Raw genomic sequence first — 23,022 nt, 5'->3', positions numbered from 1 at the left:
TTGGGTAAGAAAAGGTCTGGAATTGGCTTTGAGAACATAAGGCAACAAATCGAGAAATGTTCCAGGAGAAAAATTACTGAAACAAACTTGAAGAATGATGTGTTGAGTATGTTTTTTGAAGCTAGATATGTCTTCTGTCATAAGAAATCGGACGGGATAAGCGTCACATATGGCGAGAGATATACACTGGGTTAGGTCCTGTTGTGGCCAAAGAAGTTAATCTGTTGGCAGAGGCTAGGCAGAATTGTAAGACCGTCATTCCTAACAAACAACAGCAGCAACACCATCACCATCCCCTGCAGCATCACCAACACCCACGACAACACCAGCAACATCACAGATATCCACAGCAGTTGCGGCAGCATCGCCAATACTCGCAGCATCACCATCACCACAACCATCATCAGCACCAACTAGCTGGTGTGCACAGAGAGAGTACCTCAAGTCTAGGTATGTCTTTTGTTCTACTCTTAGATTTTCATATATGATGTTTGAGTATAATCTACAATTCATGCTTATTGGATAATTTTTCTAATTTGTCTTTCGTTGCATGATGTTTACTTTTCGTGGTACCAAGCATATGAGCTTCTGTCTCTATTGAGTTAGAGCAGTTTATATATCAGTAGAAATAGGTTAGATTAAGGGCATTGGCTGATACTCCGACACGAACCACTGCTCCTATCATTATATAATTATTACGTTAGCAAACTTTGGAATCACCTAACTCCTCCTTACAGAACTCTGATTCCATCTCTCGACATGGAGAATGAGGTCTTAGTATGTACACTGTGCCACTTCCATGTTACAACTTTTCATAATGTATGTTCCTTTTTGGCTTTATTTGCTTTCTGCGGAATTTCCAATTAAACTGCCTAATACTGAAGATTTTTTTAGGCTACTAAGAGTTAATACAATATCCGATTTTACATAAAACTAATGCATGATCTGAGGATACTATGTCAGCTCTTTAATGTCATGTTTGTGGCCATCATCTTCTATCTTTCTTCCTTGTTCCACATCACAACTGGATATTATGAAGAAAAAATGACTTGAGAAATGATTCTATACACTGAATTGTCTAGATAAATGCTATGAATTGGATAATCATCATTAGTTGTTATTTTTTACTTATTTATTTTGGTAAACTCAAATGGCTGCTTACTTACCCAATCATTTGGTGCATGCTGCATTTAGAACATGCAAATGTGTTTTCCTTCCTGCGTAAAGGACTTTGATGACCTGAAACAACGTGTAATCTTTACTATGGATTGGGTCTCATTCACGGCATACAACTGTGAACTGTGTATTTAGTATCTCAGCTACTAAATTGAATGTAGGCTCATCCTACTGTAATTATTTGATGTTGAGATAGCAAGGTTCAAGTTAAAATGGTGTTATGTTTAAGGTCTCATTGTCTAGGCTATTTCTGGATTCTTTCTGCGGAGGGTCCTTCATAGTTTATATGTGCTTTGATATTTATGCAAACGAATAATGAGAGTCAAAGCAGCAGGGGAAAACAAAACCACGAAAGTGGAAACTCATAAATCACTAAATTAGAAATTCTTTACTTTAGCTTTGCTTTAATTAGGAAATGATGTTTGTATTTTCCTTTCAAGTGAGAATAAATAGGTTATTTGGACCGTAAATTCTGATCGCAAGAGGAACCACATGTCTTAATTGTGGATTGCGGGTGTCACTTAAGGCACACAACAATGTATTTAGGATCTCGTCTACTCTGGGTTGCACAAATACCGCCACGTGTGTCCAATACGGCAAATCTAAACGGCGACACAGCGGTATCATAATAATGCAATTCCGTAATGATGCAGCATTTAAGTTTTCTGCCACTTCGTTAGCTTACTTACCAGTTTTTGTTGCATGCCTTAAAATGATCTTCACTCCTAATCTTAGTACTGACTACTGAGTATGGTAGAGAATGGAGATTAATCTAGTTCTTCTTCTCAGAGATATTTATCTTTGTAAAAAATGGGTGCTACACAAATTCGTTCTTTTATGACCTCCTTTAAAAGGAAGGCGACAGTTACTATACAATTAAAATATTAATTTTATTGGTACATAATATTGACTTTAATAGCACAGTCGTATTTTGGGTGTGTCCCGGTATGTGTGGCTGTGTCCATACGTGGATACACAATATGGGGACCCCCAAGAAATATTGGTGCAACCCAGCATCTACTAGTTTAAGTATAGGCTCATCTTGCGGTAATTCTTTAATGTCAAGAGAGCAAGGTTCAAGTTAAAGTGGTGTTACTTTTAAGGTCAAAAGTAGTCTACTTGTGGGTTCTTTTCCGTGAAGGGTCCTTATTAGTTCAGTTTTTGATTACCATGTTTAACTAAATTCCAGAGTTATAGGTTCACCTGAGCCTTAGTATACATTATGATAGGTGCACTTCAAGAGGTCTGCTTAAACCCCTAAGACGCAAATAATCAAGCGGGGTGTCAAGTCATGTCATTGTTTCAGCATCTCATAATCCTGTTATTATTTGCCATCATAAACGCTTGAGCTCTCACCTGCTTTCGACCAAGTAATGCCATGTTATCATAATATGTTGCCTTCCAGGGAAGTTAGTTTTAATGCTTGGGAGTCATTTATAATTTCTGTACGTTCTTTAAAGAAAGAATGAGTTTAAATGTTCAGTCCTCTCGCCTAATTTAGAAGTCATGATGACATCTCAAAATGCATAAATGATTATGTATGAAACACAGACCTTTTTTTATTTTTTATTACTCTTTTTGGTATTTTCTACTGCTCTTTACTATAGCATCTAATTCTTCCCTCTGGATAGTTGTGTAGTTGCTTCTCCTCTTCTTAGTCTGTATCGGATTATGTCAATTTGATGGGTTTTGTTTCTACTCACAGGTGCTGGCACTGCCTTAGAGAGACCAATCCACTTGTGAATCAACATGAAGAATGCCAGAACAAACTGCTATGTCTCTTATGTTCATTATGTACCAATATACCAAATTTAGAGCAGTATGAAAAACTATCTTTGCCAGTTTGCTGTATCATTATCGAAATTGTTCGATAATGCAATTCAACGAGTTATAAAGAAGCCAGCACCAGAAGAATAAGGGGAACCAGAGAATGTGAGAAAAAGCCTTTGTTTTTTGTTGTAGTTCGTGAAAGACGGAGAATATTTGAACTCGTTTCAGAATATTTCCTATGTTACCTTACTTTGGATGTCAGTCCTCATTTAGCTTTTGCTGTATAGTGTTACTACTTACTAGCTCTATTAGTTCAGTTGTCCTTCGGGTTTGTTTTTTTTTTTTCCTTTTGCTTAATCTTGTTGGGCCTTAGTCTGTTTTGGCCCAACTCTTCTGTAAATCTTTCGGTTGTGAGTGAAAATTCTTTGATTAAGCTAAAAGAAAATATTGATGATGGAATTTAAAGATTGATAGCTTGAGTAAGTTCTGCAGTTCAGCAAAAGCATTTGAATGTCCATTACTTTAGATTGTTGCTTGCTTAGAGTCTTCTTGTTTTAATAATTGGTTTCATATATAAAAAACGCCGTTGCCGGGGATCGAACCCGGGTCACCCGGGTGACAGGCGGGAATACTTACCACTATACTACAACGACCTGGTTGGTCGTGTTATTATCGAAATCGATTCGAACCCTAGTTCGAGGAGTTTTAAAGAAGCCATCACCAGAAGAATATAAAGGCAAGAGAATACGAAAGATATGTTATTTCTTACAAGTTAAGCCACCACATACTGTTGACCTGTTGTTGCCTCAGGTATGTCTAAGTGGCTTGATTTCTATAGCGGGGCTTTGATGGTGCGGGTTTTATTCAGTTGGTTTCCAAATACTGTTATTCTTCCTAGATACCGTACCTTGGATAGCAGTACACTTTTAGCTTTTCCTGGATAGTGTTTGCTAGCTCTGTTTGTTCAGTTAGTCCTAGGGTTTTGTTTTTTTTTTCCCTTTTGCTGAATCTTGTTGGACCTAAGTCTGTTTTAGCATAACTCATTTGTAAATCTTTCAGTAGTTTATGAAAATTCTTTGATTAATTAAGGAGAAAGAAAAGGATATTTCACTCAAAAAGTGCAGCTAACCGAACAAAAATCAGATCTTAAAAGATCTCCCACTATACCGTGTGAATTATTTCGAAACAATGTTTGCAAACTACAAATAATATGTATGATGATTATCCCAAACTAGAGGATAATCCTTCAAAATTGACCCATCAACATTATTAATATTAACAACAAGAATCATCCTAAAAACAGAGTTAAATGAAGAATTTTAAATTGTGTGCAACCTCCAATATTTTCTTGTACAATCATTACATGACAGACCTGTAGAGCTCATATGTTTCACATTCCCAGCTAGACAACTCCTTCCCTCGCTGGACATACGTGAGACGAGACTCCTCGGGATGAGTAGTAAACCTTGTCTGCAGTCATTCAAGCAACCAAAAGGTAAATCTAAAGAACCTAAGATGTGATTTGTTCTAACTTGTATATTTGGGATTTGAAAAATTCAGGATTAGTCTATAAAGATATGTTCAAGAAGTGCAACTATGTTTACATTAGGGAGGGCGTAATAAAATGATAAATGTTGTCAGATCGATATCCACAACTTGAAGTCAAAATTCGTTTACTTACCAATCATGCTTCTTTCCACCAGCCAGAATGCGTGAAATCTGAAGGCCTCTACTAAAAGCATGGTTAAAGAGCAGCCGTGTCTGGAACTCAGACACAAATGGGAACCAGGCGAGAACAGCTGTAGGCGCAAAGATAACGAGTCCCATCCCGTATTCGTATCCCCTGGCTAAAGACCTTGTGGAACTCCATAACCCTATTGCCTTCATCACTGGCTTACATGCTTGTGATATCTGATGCCACTCACCAAGAACACAAACAATTAATTAGTTCAACAGGTAAAGACTAACTTCATAGAGTAAATATACACGACTTTAATGTAACACAGAAATATTTTTTAAACCGTCCAATACTATGTGAAGATAACAAAAATTAATATAACATCAGCAAGATGTATAGCTCACAAAATTAATTTCTGCATTTTCATATCGTTGAACAGTAAAAACTGCAACTAGGTTTGTAAGAAAAAATAAAAAATTGATGCAGAATTTTTTTTCTTTTCTTTTCTTTTCTTCCCTTCTCTGTATCTTAGTATTTTAGCTTTTTCTTTGTACTTTCTTTAGTTTTCCAGTAAGAAGTGAATAACCTCTCTCCAAAATCAAGCACCAACAAAGTGTATCTGTTAAATCACAATATGACTTTCTTGCTTTCCCCATCAGTATCGGTGTGGAATTTGTTCAGTGAATATGCAACTGTGCAAAGCTAATATTTCCATTTCTGTTTAAGAAGAACGAATTCATTTTATTTATTTATATGACAGAGATATAATGCTTTGCTGGCATCAAGATTTGAGTATGGTAAGAGGTCAAGCTACATGTCTTTGTTAAAAGCTGTGTATTCTGTAACTAGGCATGGGTGGAGGGGAGGGGAAGGCATTACCTGCAATAGGGCCCATCCTGTTGGCAAATAAGCGAGAAGGCTCGCGAAGATGTCACCAACTGTGAGATTCAGAAACTTAAAGAGGATGCTAGCCATCACTATAAATCCAACGAACATCAACGCCTTTAGCAGTCTGAACATCAGCTGAAAATCTGCGCTGAACTTTCTCCTACCCACAGACACTATCTGATTTGCGTAGCCCAGGATAGCAGAAAAACATGTACACAATCAGCACTCATAGAGGAAATTAATAGGTTGTTGAGAAGATTTTTAAAATACGACTTCACCTTCAAGATGATCGTCACAGCCACGATAACCAGCCAAGAGAGACCAAAAACCTGAAAAGGGAATATAAACATGGTGGGTTACTACTTCAAAGGCAGAATCCCATGGTCCTCAGCAATGCAAATAAATAGGCGAGAGACGAGTCGTCAGAAATAGTACTCACAATTATGCTTTTATTTCCGTTGCAGACATGTAGATGATACACGATCCCATACTGAAATAGAAAGAAACGAAGGGAAAGAACAACCTCCCAGAACCTGCCTAAGAACCCAGTGAAATAGAGGTGATCTTGTTCCTCATCCCACCACGATTCCCAGCTCTTGCTTGCTGGAACACCAATACCTCCTGGAGTATTTATCCACTTGGACCAATCATCCCAGTCCTCAACTATCTTTTGCCACTCAAACCCCGAAGGGTTAAAAAGAAACGGTCCGAACAACCAAGATACGACCAAGAACCAGATCGAAGCTGTGTAAAACATGTAACTGTGGCCATGGGACTCGGAAGTGGCAGAACCATATACCCCATACGCAACCAGCAGTAATACCAACTCCAACCCTTTTACGAAATGACTCCTCGAATACATCCTATAATTCTCAGCAAATTTCTCATGTCGAACGACAAAACCTCTTCCAGTGGCCCTGTACTTCGCACCACCATGCAGTATGGTACGTCCAAAATAATGGGTCTTTGTCCCAAGGGAAAATGTGAAGAACACAGCTGCAAGCTGAAGCTGCATGATGATGAAGTCACTCATGGCAGTTCTAAAACCCCTCTCAAGTCCAATCTCCATTACCATGGGCAACGCCATAAGCAGGCCTATCTGAACAAGGGACTGTGATGCCATGGCAGCCTCTAGAGGATAATCATGCCTGACTTGAGCAAACTTCATTATCGACTGCTCTAGTCCACTCAATGACAAGTATAGCTTCCCATACAAGAAAGCATAAACGACAATCACCACCATCTGCTCAATAGAGAAACATACTGGCATAAGAGACAGAAGGAATCTGCAAGTAAAGACGGTGGTCTTTATATTTTGATCTTTTCTTTTTGTACTTACTATTTTGAAGGATTAACCCAAACATCTAAACCATGAATTACCACAAAAGGTACAAATTTACTAAGATGTCCACAGATACAAATTTACTACAGTTAGATCTGGTTACTGCGACTTAATCATTATGCTCCTATATTTTACACTAGGGTGTAACAGTAAAAATTCAAGCTTGGGTAGAAAACTATGTGTTATGAGCTCATTTTACATTCATGACGACAAACTTATGTTTATTAGGCAACTTCTAGAATTTAGTAGTTGGTGAATCTTTGACAGAATCAAAGAACAACTTTGGGTTTAAGAAACAGAATTCATTTGTGCTGCCTTCATATTTACTCCAGAAAATTATAGTGGGAAAACACCCAGATCCATCAGCCTAATTTCAATTAAAAAGTAAAGTTTCTTTAAAGAAGCATAAAAACGTCAAATCGCATTGGAGTTCTTGCTAAATTGCCTTGCAACACACTCCTATGTTGCGTGGTTACATAGTTTCCTTATGCTCAAGGCAACAGAAAGATCCAGTTGTAAAGACTAACTTGGGACATTCGATTCCAAATCAGTTTAACTTTATCTTTAAAATAGTACTAAATTGGGTTATTTGTAATCAGGTTGAAAGTATTTTTACCATTGAGCTGACATAAAACCCAACTGTTGTGTAATAACAGGACATCATGCGGAACACGTCAAATCTGTGCCCCAACCGATAGATATCCCTGCTAAGAATCTGCTCTCCATTACCACATGCAACTTTCGCTTCGAAGAGTGAAATTTGATTAAACCCAACATCCCGTCCTTTCCCAACCTGAATGTACTCATGGTGGGTAACATTTCCACGTCTTAAAGTTGAGTTGTATCCTGATAAGGAAAATGGAACAGAATTAAATCGAGTACAGGCACCTTCAAAGAAATAGTTCGAGTGCATCTGGAACAGAAAAGTATTTCAGAGAGGCCTTGCTGATGAAAAGGACAGACATGTATTACCAGCAAAGATGTCTTCACTCAAATTGATACCACGAGAAGCCTTGCTGATGCCCCCTCGAGTAATATGGAAAATTCTGTCAAAAACGTCGGGATGCCCATAATGGAACCTAACCCTGTCAACCACAGAATAAGAATCTTCAAAACTGGGAACACAAAGAAAGAAGAGAAAAAGATCTACAAATGCCCTAACAAAGCAATAGATGAATACTACTCGTTACCCCAATCAGCTAGTTACACTAAGAACTCATTTACAGATTAAGCATGACCAAGGGAACAAACTCCACAAAGAATGACTGAGTAAAATACCAATACCAGAAGAGAGTACTGTGGAATAGATATTACCTATAATATTGCATTTATGTGTTTGTGTAGGAACAGGAAAACGGTCTTAGGCACGGAAATTCAGAAAGACATCATGTTTAATTTTTCAGCATTAATTTGTATTTCTAGATCGCCACTGGTTCAAGCTACAGGGATGATATTATCCTACATTACTATGCTATAAAGTCTACACTGCCAAGTTCAACTGTCCAAGACTCCAAGTACACACAAGTATTAGTAATTTGTGCAAATACCTACTGCAGAACCTGCTTCTATGTCGACGGAACAAAGGTTCAAACATTGGATATCCCACTAAAATAGGAAGTACAAATATGACTAAGGCTAAATCCCAATCCATCATTGGCATACATATACTTGGCACAATGAGAGATATGCAGCAATACCAGTAAGTGCACCACTCAGGTTGATGGCCATCAATCTAGTAAAAATTTCCTTCAGTCAAAAAATAAAGGAAAAAAAGAATGTACTTTGTAAACTCCACTCAAGCACGTGGCAGTTGAGACTAACAGTGCACCATAAGTAAGATTACAAATGAAACTTACTTTAATGGTCTTGCTAGAACTCTTTGACCAATAGTGACGAAACTTGTTTCCTGGTTGGACATAAACCAGGCCAAAGAAGAAACACTGCATTCCATGTCAAATAAAGACGATTATAGATAACTCAAATTAAAGATCTGAAGCAACTTCATGGCATATTATTAAGAAATAATCAACCTGCCAGTGAAGATGTGCTCACGAACACCTAGAATTGTAGGTGGACGCACTCCATGGTCCTCATTGAATTCCTCCAAGAGATTGCGCATTTTAAAAGCCTCTTCTAAATAATTGTCCTACAATAGACATCTACTCCATCAAATAGCTGTGTAAAACACATTAACGTACAGCTATGGTAAGTTATTTGCGATATGACTTACCTGGTTCATATCAATGGTTTGAAGAGCCTCTCCTCTGGTAAAAATAATAGCGTGATTCTGATTTTCAGGCTTTCCTTCTCCTATCTTTGCTGGCCCCGGCAGTTTGATCCGGTAAATTTCCTATAAAAAAAAAACCATGAGAAACTGAAAAGAGTTGTACTAGGAGTAATCTTTTAGAACAGGAGATATGAAAAGCCATGTTTTGTAATGCCATCTCTACCAAAAATGTAATGCACAATCTAGATAACGACAACACTTTGAGAAGGTACTACATAATATATCAGTAAATTCCAAAACAAAAGAAACCTAGAACCTTCAGCATCAAAATTGGGTCAAGACTGATCCTGAACAAAAAGCTGGACCAATCATTTCTGTCCTAGAGATTGGAAATTCAGAAAAAACTTAAAACCAGGAATTAGTCTCAGGCAACGAGTTAAGATCTCCTCTGTAATTATATGTAACTAGGGTGGTAATTATTCGCGTGAGACCATTAATGTAATGAGCTACCAAGCACAATATATGGTGTACCAAACACTATAACTTGTATTCCCATGAAAAATTAAAAAAAGAGCATGATATATGATACCAAACACTACTACTTAATCACCATTAGATAAAACGACCTCTTCATCACTGGTTGAAGACTCTAAGGTGAAGTACTGGAGTTCACTATTGCTGACTAGGCATCTGAACTTGATTCATTGTTCAAGTAAATGGGAATCACTTTAAGAAATTTGTAGTTTAAAAAAGGTGACATGATGATGCTAGACATCATGGATACATTTGTTTCTTTGTTCAGTTTCCCAAGCCAGTGCAAGAGAATATGACACTCAAGGATAATTACCTGGTCACGGTTATCAACAGCTTTGATTAACACAGAATAATAGACCTTCTGTAGAATGCCACCTTCACTTACTTCAACTTCATCAATATATGCTACACGTAGAGATGGGTTACTGTATGAGAAAGCACCAAATATTAGCTTAAGAAAAAGAGAGCCCTTTCAAGTTTCAATAAAAGTAGGCAACAACAAAGAGAGAGGAAGTCTATTGACTTATTGATGGTGGAACATACTTAACCATCAGATTCAGAATGTCTGTTGCACGGCGATCTCCATTTCGCTTCTGACTCCCATAATTCTGACAAGTAGCAACATACGTAAACTTCATGTCAGCAATAGCTTCTAGTTGAGCAAAGAGGGACCTCTGGCTCCTTTTCTCTTCCTCTGATGGAATTGAGACTGCCTTGTAGCCTTCCAAAATTTCTGCAGTTCAAATACATCAATTTATTAGGCACTTTTAACTTTATCAAACATATAAATTTGTAGAAGATGTGGTCGTTGGCGTACCACTTTCATCAGCCATGTCAAGGAAGGCTTGAAGCTTCAAAGCCCGTCGGTAGTACATCATGCCTCTAACTGAAACACCAATATAGTTCATAAGAAAAGATTCAAAAGGTGGGTACTATAAGGAATTAAAAGAAGAAGAAAAATAAGGGTGTTTAGCTACCAGTTCTGAACAGTGTTTGTCCTCTCAGAGATACCCAGTGTCGAAGATGCAAGATGTTCTCTTCATTTTCCCACACTTCGCTCGACTTTTTACATTTGAGCCTTTCCATGAAGTTGTTCCATTCATCTGAAGAATCAAGTGACAGCCAAGAGAACATTAGTGATACCAATCACGAACACTAAAAATGCTAACAGTATCAAGGTGAGTCACACTGTCAATGTTATCTGATTACACTTCATACCTGGGAAGATTTTTTGCAAGTAAAAGATAATGGATACACCATCTTCATTCTCCAACTCAAGGTCGTTTTTAGAGTACACAGTCTCCTCGCTATAATAAGGAGTCAAAACACTGACACCATAAATTCAAAATAGGAATAAACATGAGAATATTATTAGAGAAGTCGGCAACCCCTCATAAATGTTGTTTGAAAAGAATACATCCGTCCCGTTCAGCTATAAGCTTACAAACATAACCAAGTTCGCGAAGAACTAGGTTGCTAACTATCTACCAAGGAACAACAACAAAAAAAATGTAGAAATTCTATAAATTTCTATCTGCACCAATGAATAATGATTGTAAGAAAACCAACAGTTGATATACCCCTTCTATAAAGCCTATAATGTGATGTGCTATACCGAAAAGGAAATGTGACTACAGAAATATGTCTGAAGCTAACTGTGTCAATAGAAACACAATTCAAACCTAGGAAAAGTGACTACAGAAATATCACTGAAGCTAATTGTCTCAATAGCAATACAATTCAAACCTGAATGAGAGCATTTTACGAACTGGGGGGGCTCGTGGCATCTCCATAAACAAAGAATTTGTAAAGAACGCAATCCTTCTACGTGCTTCAAGGTTAGTTGGAACATTAAGTGCAGATTCTTTTACTGTCAAAAGGAGTTCGAGACGCTTTATCTGAAACAAAGTGATCAAAGCTTTGTAATTTTATTACGATGACAGTGATGGTAGAAAAGAGAGTGAGATAGATCATCTGTACCTGCTCTTGCCATTGTGCCGTTGCTACTGGAGGGAAAGCAATAGCGGGTATTGGGTCAATAGCAGCGAAAAGATGATCTCTGTAAGTGTAACCAAGTTCAGCCAGTTCACTGTAAAATAATTCGGAGAAAGCAACCTAAAAGTTAGCTTGTTAAAACATACCATCTCTAATTATCAACCAAATGAAGGAAAGAAACACAATTCACCTACAGAATCTCAGTAACCATCATATCACGGGTAACTACTTCTAACATGTCCTGTAGTAATAATACCACAACATTTCGTTTTGATTGATCACCCTCTTTCTGAAACAAACAAAAGAAAAAAACAACAGCATGCAAATGAATAAACTCACAGAAGTGGAAAACAAACTAGGAAAGATATACCAAATTACTAATATGTTTTGAAAATGACTCACCAAAATCTCCAGAAGCTTAACAAATTTCTTGCAGAGAGCGGGTAAATGATTCATTCTGAAATTTGCAAGTAATGTACTCTTCTCTATGTTACTTTCAATGTCATTTATGATGGTACCTATGATCCTGTTAAATAGAAATGGTGTGAGAGACTTTAATACTGAACACTGAAACAAACGCGTACAATCAAATAACTGATTGCTATACTCTTGAGAGAAATCTTTATATCACTAGTCCTCAAGTATATTGAAACTAAAGTTGTTCTACTACTCCTGGTTTCTAGATCTCTGTTTCGTCGCTCCTACTTCCGCAAAAATACACTAAGATATCTCAAACTAAACACAAGTTACATCCATCTATAGTCTGCTAATACACGAGATTAACAAATAATGTCAATAATAAACCTGGATGTCTGAAGAGTACAATTTCAGGATGAAACTGAACATAACAGAAAAATCTTAAGCATATGATGGTCTTCACACTAGGGAGCATGCCCCCGTATCAAAGAACTACATCCATTGGAGGGATAACACGCCACTTTTCCTTAATGACCATTAAAACAATGCATACACTTCCGCTACTCCAGCTTGACGGATTCACATGGATATGTTCTTTGAGGAATGATTTTCATCAAAATGACAAGGAAACTTCCTCTTTATATACTGACCCATAAAGCATCTCCAACCGGGCCTTATCCAGGAACAAGAGGACCGTAATAAGAAGGGTTACACGTAGAATAAGCTTACCAGAAACATCTGACAGCAGTGAATTACCTCAAACCAGCCGACAACAGTACAAAGTGAACAATGTAGATCTCGTTGATCTCGTTTTTATACTAGTACTTAATTATGGTAACAATTCATAAAGAAAAACACCCGGAAGAGTCTCAAAGGGGTAAGGGAAACAAAAGTTACCTTTTTTCATTCGCCCCAACAACCAGGAGATCCAGGATGAGTTTAATAAGCTCGTATCCTTCAATCACAGCACATTTCATATATTCATCAGCACATATACGGTTCCAGAGATCAGAGTCTCTGGATTGGAATTCAGATGCAAACTCCAATGCTATCGGAATCTGCAACAAAATTAATTACCAGCAGTAAATACATGCAGCTGGACGAAATCAAATAAAACCAATAGGCAAGAGAAACAACCTTTCCAGCAAGCAAGAAGGGAGGCCACTGCATTACTTTTAAGCTGGGGAAAGATGTATAAGGAACTAGCAACATATCCATCTCCCTGGACCCATAGCAAAACCCAGATCAGTCTAAGTTGATACTAAAACCAAAGAGTTGAATATGTACACATAGAAACTTTTGACATGGCTAGGATTCTTTCCTATCATTTATGAGGTCCTCTTCCCTGAAACTGCCAATAACTTCATTCCACAACTGAGCAAATTTTGCTGCTTCAGTTCTCCTACTTGCTGGAACCTAAACAAGTAGGTTGGCCACATAAACAAAGATATGGACATTATTCACCATAATGTATTCTGAATAATTAGTTTGAAAACAAGAAATACAACCTCGGCAAATTTCTTTGACAAAGAGAAACCCCTTTTCCGACTCATGTCTGAGGGTACCAAGTTTGCATTGAAAGCTCCAGGTAAAGATTGGAAACGCGATCTTAGCATGCCGAGCGTTCTTATCTATGACAAGGAAAACGAAAAGCAGGTTAATTAAAAATATAATCAGAACGCATATATCGAGCTATTAAGATAAGATCTTTCCAACTAAATTACAATGAAACACTAATTCCTTTAGAAACTAGAAAACCGTGTAAAATGATGAGGATGTATGTCTCCCATATTATGGTATCCATTCCTTAGTGTTCTAGTATTCTAACAACGTGTGAATCGATCTTTCTTTTTAATTTATTTTTATTTCAAACAATAATCGTGTCATTTATTTATGTCAGAACCTATTACCTCACCGAGACGATCAAAAGCTCCAACAAACCCACCATACAAAGTTGAGAATATGGCATACCAAATCTGAGTATCCATGAAATAAACCTACATAGAACACGCTAATATATGAGATGATCTATCTAAGAAAGGAGTATTCATTCACCACAAACTGAATCAAAATAAATTATTGAAAATTAAAATCTTGGGTAAAAAAGTTAAAATTACCAAGACGACTGGAGCCCAAAGAGCGACAATTGCACCATAATTGTGGATAGCTGCATGGACCAGAAAGGTTTATCACAGTATAAGAAAGGCATAAAAAAAACTCAGAAGGTGTATTGATGAATTTGTGGGAAATTAAATACTATACCATTAGGAAAAATTTCATGCCAGGCATATTGAACATGGCGAATATTTAAAATATCTTTTGTTGGCTTCACCAAATTTTTAATCTGAAAGGCATAGATGAATGAAACAAGAAGCCTAATTAAAGTTACCTTTTAACAAAGATACTAACTTCTAATGGTCATTAGAGTGTTAGAAATTTTAAAAAAAAAAAAAAAAACATAGCGAAACTCACCTGGATGTAGTAACTGAAGGCTAACTTTGAAGATAGAAGTAGCAACCAGAAAACAGTATACCTTCAAAGAAACAACATGTAGATGTGAAGCAATGTAAAACATTGAACCAAAATAACATGATATGCATCCAACTTGTGCCAGATCAAAAATATGTGACTACAAGTGTGCATCTTGAGACTCACTTGAAAAGGTGAAACTGACTTTCATGCATTCCTCTTCCCACATATATTTTTGGCTGCACATAAGTCAATTAAATGATCAACAATAATATCTAATGTATCAAAACAGAACAAGATGCACACTACCAACTGTACTTGAAGTTTGAACAATTTAAAGGTGAACATTGTGCATGACTATACCTTAGGCCATGTCTTAAAGGACAATATAAAAAAAAAAATTGCAACCAAAGAACATGGTCAGATAAACATTAGACACTTATACAACGATAAAACCCAATATGTCAAAACTGTTGCAAGCAAATAAATTTTATACTTAAGCACATCCTTGGTAGAAAAGTACTGAATATAGAACTATACATATTCCACATTTTAGCAAGGATTAAAATGAGAATTATTAAAAAAATAAAAGAAAAGGTGTAATGAGTTCCACAAGAAATCATTTTCAGTCACAACAATGCTACAATAATGACAAATAATATAAGAAAGAGGTTTAAGACATAACTGTGGTATGAATAAAGTCTAGTATTCATCGTTAACAAATTTATCTCATAAAGTAATTCTCAAGTTTCACAATTGTATAAAGGTATGAGACATCTTGGGCAGGGTTACAATTTAGGCAGCTTTACAGTTGTCTATGTTTATTCAGGTCAGATATACCAAATGTTACTTATTCAACTTTCTTATTGTATGTTTAGCTGCACGATTCATATGTTGACCTGGTACGCGAGCCTAGTGCCTTCTAACATTCCCTAAAACTTTTTATATTGCTATGTTGTACAAAAGTGTTCCGCGGGAATTCATTCATTTGGCAGCCTTGCAAAGAAACACAATGAACAACGCAATAAAGAAAAAAATGGAGCAGACAATATATTAACGTAATACCAAGTTTTGCATTAGCCCAAAAAGATACGGTATGCTTTGACCTATGAAATCACCTGTACGTTCTTCTAATCAGAATCATAACTAAAAACTGAAATAATATGAGCTGCCGAGATTCTCGAGATAAGTCCCAGATACCTAAGCTAAGATTTATGCACATCACGAGTTCCATCTTACTTTTTTTTCTAAATTTCTATGGAAAGTTACCAAACGTTCTAAAAAGTCGTATTCCAGTTAAACAAGTCAGTTTTCTACTAAAGATATGTAACCTTTTCGTAAAACATTCAGTATACCTATGAGATAAGCAAATTCAAAATGACGAATCAAGTCAAGAGGAAAATAAAAAACGAACTGGCATACCTGTGACCACCACAAAAGAAACCTAACGATAGGCCAGTCTGAGTTTTCAATCCACCTTCGAAGCATTGGAAAAATAAACAATGCAGATGCAAGTATATTGGGAAGCAAATATACAGCAACCGCCATTATATATAAAGCTGGTATGCCTTTCACTTGAGGAAACCACGTCAGCATGTCTTTAATTCTTTCAGGAGCCACAGAGAAGGATTGCATGTAGCAAATAGGAAGGGCAACTACCCACCCAAGACTAACCACTATTTTTAGAAGATTTCTCAACACATCAGCAAACCTCCACCTATGGTAGCCTGGGAAGTTCAGAATGAAGTCCAAAACACCTGACATCACATGAAAGGAGAGGTAGGGAGGGAGAGAGATCAGTAAATTAATAGCAATCCAGCAAACTCCAATAGTGATCACAGAAATATAAAAAGAATCTAGAATGGAATACGAGAATCATAGTAAAATTAAGCGATGAGATATTTGGTGTCATACTTTCTACAACTACTCAATGATTTAGAAATGGAACAGGTGAATTTAAACATCCATTCTTGAATAAAAGTAGAACGTAAGGTAATAGCAACCAACGTAAGCATAGGGAATATGAACATTAGTATAAGAACAGCAAACCAAAACTAAATTTGATGTCATTTTTCCATCAAGATCACAGGATAAGGTTTTGGATTTCTAGCAAAGCCATCACATACTCTGTAGACCAGAGTGATTTATTTTGTACGTCAATATCATTTTACAGCTTAAATTTGTGGATTCTAAGGAACACCTCCAACTCTGATCGGTATTCAATAGCATTTTCAATAATTTATCAGCAGGTCGTACTGTGTATCCAAATTTCAGCTTTTCAGTGGATCATCAAATCAAATGCTAATTAATTAAAAGATGAACCAAGATAGGACCATTAGACAGTTTACATTGAACTACTCGGAACACCTCTCTGTCAAACGGGACAAATTTATTCTTTTAAGCAATCCCGAATAAAAGGTGCTGTATAGATCTCTTTCAAAGATGCTGACTGATTTGCATGATTCTCCATTGATTTAACATAGCAACGCGCTGGACTAAATAAGAGTCTAACTGTTGCACCTTCTATTAACTAATTTTTTATCAGAGTTCCTCCCCTAGTGTGCCCTTCATTAAACTAACTACAGCCAAATGAGAAGAGCTTACCCTAACATGCTTGACGGTATTTTACTGTTTTATTGTTGTATACTTGTGGGTGAAAATTTAGTGACTCGGAAATAGGAATTGAAAGAAGAAAAAAAAAGGACGGTCATATCTCTGCAACCTAGAAACGTAAACAATTATTTGAATCCTGTGTGCATTCTTACTTTGAAGGAAGCGCAAGAAAGACGCTGTGATGAATATAGTAGAAACATGATACAAGATATCCTTTTCAAATATATCTGATGGTGAATTTCCACGCCATGCAACAATTATCATAGCCTGCAACCGAAAGTTAAAAGACAGGTAAGCTAATAGTATATCCTTGCCAGACATCTACCAGCACCAGTAAGTACATACCATGATTCACTAAGAATTCCGACCAATTTAAGTTTAGTGATTCTTATGCTAAGAGAAAGGCAACATCGTCCAGCTTACGAGCAGTACCACCCAAATACCAAAAATACCTGAAGTGCCAACAAATACAAGGTCCACATCCGATCGAAACTTCTGAATATGTGCCAGAATGTTCTTGTTTCAACAAAATAAGATTTTCCTGTGCTTTCAGATTCTTGTTGAGTTGCTTGTTTCCCCTAGCAATCAGTTTTATAGAGGTCAGAAGATTCATCAGGTGCAAATGTACCAAAAAGAAAAAGAATTTTCTCTCTCTGACTGATCCAAGAGGCTAAATAAAAATTTGATCAAGTCAAAGGTGCCTATAACTATAAAGAAAAATTATACATACCTTATCCCGCGTTGATTTGAAGAAATCACTGTCATCACGCATGGGCCAGTCCAAAGAGAAGCAATCAGCTGACCTGAAAATATGTTACAGACACAATTGTTAAACTAGTTAAAGGAAACATAAGTTTAGTCTCACTCTTGATCCATCAAATTCTATACAGACCAGAAATACTCATTCAGATCATCGTAGTTACACCAGGCTGAATGAGGTGCTTTTTCGTTTTTGCTTTTCTGGGATTCCTGGATAATGAACGTCATTAGTTCATCATACAAATGGCAGCCAGATGGTCAAAATTGACATATTTCATAGAATGCTACCTTATCAATTACACGATATATTGGTGTTATAACCTTTCTGAGGAATGCTTCATCCTCCCCGCCATACGAAGGCTTGATATTTTCTCCAGTTACAATGCTGATAATTCCGGCTAATAGACCATCAAGTTCATTTGCCATCTGGAGATGCATTCAAATTTTGCAACTTAACGTGTATCCAGGCAAACATAACTTGCACGGGAAAGGGAACCACATAATGCTGCACTCACATTGTGAAAGATGTAGCACAGGCATTCTGGCATGAAACGAACATTAGCTCCTTCACCCCAAATAAGAAGATAAAGACCCATGTAGAGTAATTTCCTCTGCTGCATCTCTTGCCGTCCTTCAGGGAGCCTGCAAGAATCGAAGGTCAAATTCTATATGTGAAAGAGGTTGGCAATAAACACAATTTACTAAATCATACCGCAAACTGTGCTTTATTCCTAAGAATTTGCACCATGTTTTGTAGTTTTTAAACAACTTGTTCATTACTGCATCTATTGCTCGCCCATCCAGCTGCACAAAAACGGTAAGGACAAAAATGAATTATTGATTTGGTGTTGATGAATAATGCGGGATGATGTTCAGAGTTCTGCTAACGAAAGTCCAAGTGGTTTGATACATAAATAAAATAAGTTGAAATTGAACAACAGGTAAACTATAACCTCTAGAAGTTACAACAGCTTCTACATAGTGTGGAACTTCGTTCTACCTTCTTAACTTTGCAATTCACATAGACAAGTTCAAAACAACAACAATTCACGAGTCAACCTTGGTAACAGATTCTCTAAAGAGTGTATGACCACGACATACATAAACACAGATATTACAGCAGATGGAAACCATTATGCAATTATGGAAACTGTATAGCGCATGGAACTTAAGTTATTACTGTAGCATGCATCATCAGACTAGGATAAAATGCCATCTTTGAGTAGTGACAAATGCATGAAAAATTAAATCTACGCTGGGAGAGAATACAAAGTCTTATAAGAAGAGACCTTGTTAAGGGGTTCAGGCCTGGGCTCTAGTCTTATGTGAACATCCGCAAGAATTAATAGTAGATGCTCCCTTTGGTTCTTAACGCTTTCTTTCTGCGAACACACTGATTAATACAAAAGTCTCATTCATGTTAATAAAAATTTGATCATATGCATGCAGATCTTTTTACCTGAAATCCAAACATAGCCCTTAGCCAGTCCAAAAGGTCCAACTCTCCTACTTCTTGTCTACGCTGCTCAAATGAAGAAGGCCATCTCAATCCACGGGTATACCCAAGAGCATCCACAGATGCCTTAACCTGGGATAAAGTGAATTTAAAACAACCAAAATAAAGTACAGAACAATATGAACTGCCAACAGGTAAAGGAACCCAATGAACCTTGTACGCTGTACCTCATCAAGATGCATGATACACTGAGATGCACCAGCTGCACCCAATGGTAGAATGTTATATGGTGTATAGAATCCCTTCTTTTCGTGGACATCTTTAGCAGCAGCAATGAGCTACTCAAAGAGGAACACCCCAAATATGTTAAGAATTGAAAATATTTAAGAAATGCAGAAAAATAACTAAAGGAAGTGTTAACAAATTTCAAAAAAGAAAAACACCAAAAGAAGGACCAACCTCAGGAGAAACGGTCTTCGAAACACCACACAGCACTTCATAAAGCACTCCAGCTGTCTGGTATGTTTTGCCAAGTTTGTCTCTGTCGGTAAATTGTCAATTAAAAAGTCACCCACTTCAGAATAGAAATAGGCAGGCAAATCCATCTAATATATGCTGAACTAAGTATCCATAGTTGTGCAAAAATCAGTGAGTTCGATGACTGATGATTAACCAAGTGTTAGATGTCAGTGAAGGCTAACTATGTTCATTTTCCGAAGGGAGTCATAACTGACTTTTACAACAAATAAGTTTCTGTTGCGTGAGTCAGAATTAAGTCACCCAAAGTCTCAAACCTCGAGTAGTTCTTGGGAAATCACTCCAACAGGCATACTACTTTACTGGATTTTTCACCATGCTGAAAAAAAAAACTGAAGTCATGGTCTATCATCAGACTGGATCGAGGCAATGCACGTGGATTGACAAAGTTACTTAGATAGAATTTGTTAGTTTTAAGTGCTGTTGCCAAACCAATAGAATGATATATGGGTTTTTATGGTAAAACCTGTTAGATGTGCTGAAGCCTGAAGGTTTTCCTTTTGACCATGAGATAGATTAGGGAAAGTACCTTAGGTTTCCTTTTAAGGCTGTCATCATCAGACGACTCACACCAATTAACAGAAATAGGACACACTAAACATAAATTACCTATCAGCTTGCTCCCCCTTATCTAGGGCTCTAACATAGTGCTCATAGTATTGCCGGTAAAAGCTCTCAATTTCCCGTGCATCGGTCTTTCTAACCCTGTAGGCGAGAGTTGATGCATTATCCTGCTCAATCAACCAGATTAACTGTAAATAAAACTGTGAACGCTATGCCTATATTTAACTAATTAAATTGATGAGAAACTAATTAGTCAAATATTTACATGACTATATCTTATACAATAGCAAAACAATCCAAGCAAAAATATCATATCTTATACAATAGCAAAACAATCCAAGCAAAAATATCATATCTTATACAATAGCAAAACAATCCAAGCAAAAATATCAAATGATGACTAGCTTGTTCATAACATGGAATATATTGTCCGAAGAAATTTATGTTGCTCACTCATAGTCTTAATCTGGATCTAAGAATTGCAAATTAAGATAAACAAGCAAATGTTGAGAAGCTATGTGACAACTAAATGTTGGAGCTCATTTGGAGGGGGTGTCAACTGTACCGAACCAGTCTTTCAGCTTTCAAATATTATTGACAATATGCAGAGCAGTTAACGGAACAAATTAAGAGTGAAGAAAGATTGTTTGTTCCAACAATAAAAGTAAATAACCGAATAATAGACATTTTACAGAGGTCCTCAACCATGAAGTACACGGTTGTGGAAATATCTATTGTGGGATAGATTATGTGTTGCTAGATATTCCTTTTTCCGTTCAAAACTGAAACTGACAGGACATACAGCATAAAAGATAGCAGGGAGAAATCTCTTACTCGTTCTAATCGCTGGGAGAGACCTGTCTTGAACTGTCGTACACCTCTACCAATGGATTTTGGATCTAATCTATGAGCTTTCTCAAACGCGTATAATCGACCTTGTAATTAGAGTTCAAAAACACGCAGTTCTTCAGTAAATAAACTTTAATCTACATAATAAAAGAGACAAAAACCACAATGGACTAACTCTGGAAAATTCGTATGTTCAGTATAGTGATGACACTTACAAATAAAAGCAACACGAGGGTGTTCAGGTTCGACCTCACTTGCAACACGGAGTATAGGGACAATGCTACCGAGAGAAGATGGCACAACTTCGTTATCAAAGACTTCCAACGAGAAATTTGTTGTGGCAGTACTTGTTGATGGCCTACTGGTCGAACCTCGTAGACCTGATGATGTTGATGCTTCGGGATCGTGCTGCCCTGATGCCATTATGGTAATAATGCTCTCAGTCGATCAGATTTCCGATGCCAACCACAAAGCAAACCTAAACCCAACGAAAATTTAGTTAGTGTACAAACATTAGGACAACTTCAAGATTCAGGCATTTACTAAAAAAAAATCGTTTCAGTTGTTTCTCCTGTTTATATAGATTAGGCAATCTAATCCATGCACTCATAGTAGCATTTGATAATAATATAATATGTAAGAAACTCCACAACCAAAAATACCTATAAGCAGTCGCATTTGATAATAACATAATTTGTAAGAAACTCAACAACTAACAATACCTATAAAGTGAACAAAAGATATTGCAAACAAACTAGTTCAAGAACCAATTTCACAGCAAAAGAAATTGGATCTAGCTAACAATACACACATGCAATGAGATTTGGATCTAACAACAAACTACATCACAGTGAAATAAAGCTTTCAAGTGATGGTGATCTTACTAATTTCAGCATTTCTTAACAATAAATGATGATAACTAGCTTTCTTCTTCAAGAAACACGTTCTTCAAATCTACAATTCGAACTTAGTCGACAGTATCAAACCTCAAACTAAAACTTACATTTCCATTATCATTACCATAATCTAAACTTAACCCTAGAAATTCCTTTACACCAAGGAAAATCAACCTAGTAAATAAATTTCTCAATAAACACTAAAATCAGATGAAGTTCGATCATCATCACTTATAATAGAAAGTAAAATCAGATTAAAAGTTAGATCTAAGCCCAATTACAAAAACAAAAAACAAAAATCTGAAACAAAACAGTAAAATCATCTCAAGAACACTAAAATCACCTCAAGAACTGATAAAATTTTAATGAAAAGTAAGACTTACAAGTTCTATTTCGTCTTCGTCTACTAAAACTCTCATCAATCGACTGATAATGTGAGGAAAACCTAGAGCTACAGAGAAGAATTTCAGAGAAATTTTGAGAGGGAAAGAGAAAGAGGAGAAAATGGGTAGACTGGAAAATGAGAAAGAAAAAGAAGCTTCCAGAGTAAGAGCAAGGCGTATTTATAGACGAGGGGCGGAAATCGTGAGCCATTTTTCCCGGATAATGCGGATATCGGAGGAGGGGGGAGAAGAAGAAGGGAGAGCGCGATTCTGTTATTCTTTTGCGTTTTTCTCGGTTTTCTGTGAGTATTCTTTGTGTGTCCCACGTCATATGATAAAAAGAATAAATAATTATTTTTCTTTTTTTTTAATAAGTTGTTTAATTAAATTAAAAAAATAGGTGCTACATGGGAGTGGGACAGCGGCAAAGATTTGCGTGGGATAAAGGGGACTAATGGAGCCACCACCT

At 36.7% G+C, this 23,022-nt stretch overlaps 1 protein-coding gene and 1 non-coding gene across 2 annotated transcripts; both read right to left on the bottom strand.

Moving 5' to 3' along the window:
- Nucleotides 1-3,527: 3,527 nt before the first annotated feature.
- On the bottom strand, nucleotides 3,528-3,599 carry TRNAD-GUC. The gene has a single exon. It is a non-coding gene; the product is annotated as a tRNA-Asp (tRNA).
- A 489-nt stretch (nucleotides 3,600-4,088) lies between these two features.
- LOC113310304 (callose synthase 5-like) lies at nucleotides 4,089-22,840 on the bottom strand. Its single transcript, XM_026558924.1, has 44 exons — nucleotides 22,554-22,840; nucleotides 21,490-21,752; nucleotides 21,260-21,360; nucleotides 20,471-20,592; nucleotides 19,784-19,865; nucleotides 19,552-19,662; nucleotides 19,328-19,456; nucleotides 19,158-19,250; nucleotides 18,581-18,672; nucleotides 18,384-18,510; nucleotides 18,157-18,294; nucleotides 18,002-18,078; nucleotides 17,840-17,912; nucleotides 17,562-17,687; nucleotides 17,262-17,376; nucleotides 15,919-16,253; nucleotides 14,683-14,735; nucleotides 14,500-14,560; nucleotides 14,290-14,371; nucleotides 14,145-14,194; nucleotides 13,938-14,024; nucleotides 13,536-13,658; nucleotides 13,349-13,443; nucleotides 13,165-13,249; nucleotides 12,925-13,085; nucleotides 12,013-12,136; nucleotides 11,805-11,899; nucleotides 11,596-11,704; nucleotides 11,362-11,513; nucleotides 10,834-10,943; nucleotides 10,593-10,718; nucleotides 10,433-10,501; nucleotides 10,159-10,348; nucleotides 9,929-10,040; nucleotides 9,085-9,204; nucleotides 8,885-9,000; nucleotides 8,711-8,794; nucleotides 7,827-7,939; nucleotides 7,471-7,700; nucleotides 5,952-6,755; nucleotides 5,791-5,841; nucleotides 5,504-5,689; nucleotides 4,628-4,857; nucleotides 4,089-4,416 (listed from the first exon to the last, which is right to left on the bottom strand). Coding segments are annotated over exons 2-44 (5,748 nt in total). The 5' UTR covers nucleotides 21,698-21,752; nucleotides 22,554-22,840; the 3' UTR covers nucleotides 4,089-4,415.
- Between the last annotated feature and the right edge of the window lie 182 nt (nucleotides 22,841-23,022).

Source organism: Papaver somniferum, chromosome 9 (genome assembly GCF_003573695.1).
Source record: "Papaver somniferum cultivar HN1 chromosome 9, ASM357369v1, whole genome shotgun sequence".
In the NCBI taxonomy this organism is placed as follows: domain Eukaryota; kingdom Viridiplantae; phylum Streptophyta; class Magnoliopsida; order Ranunculales; family Papaveraceae; genus Papaver; species Papaver somniferum.
The sequence above is the reverse complement of the archived record's forward strand: the minus strand, read 5'-3'. Positions and strand labels throughout refer to the sequence as shown.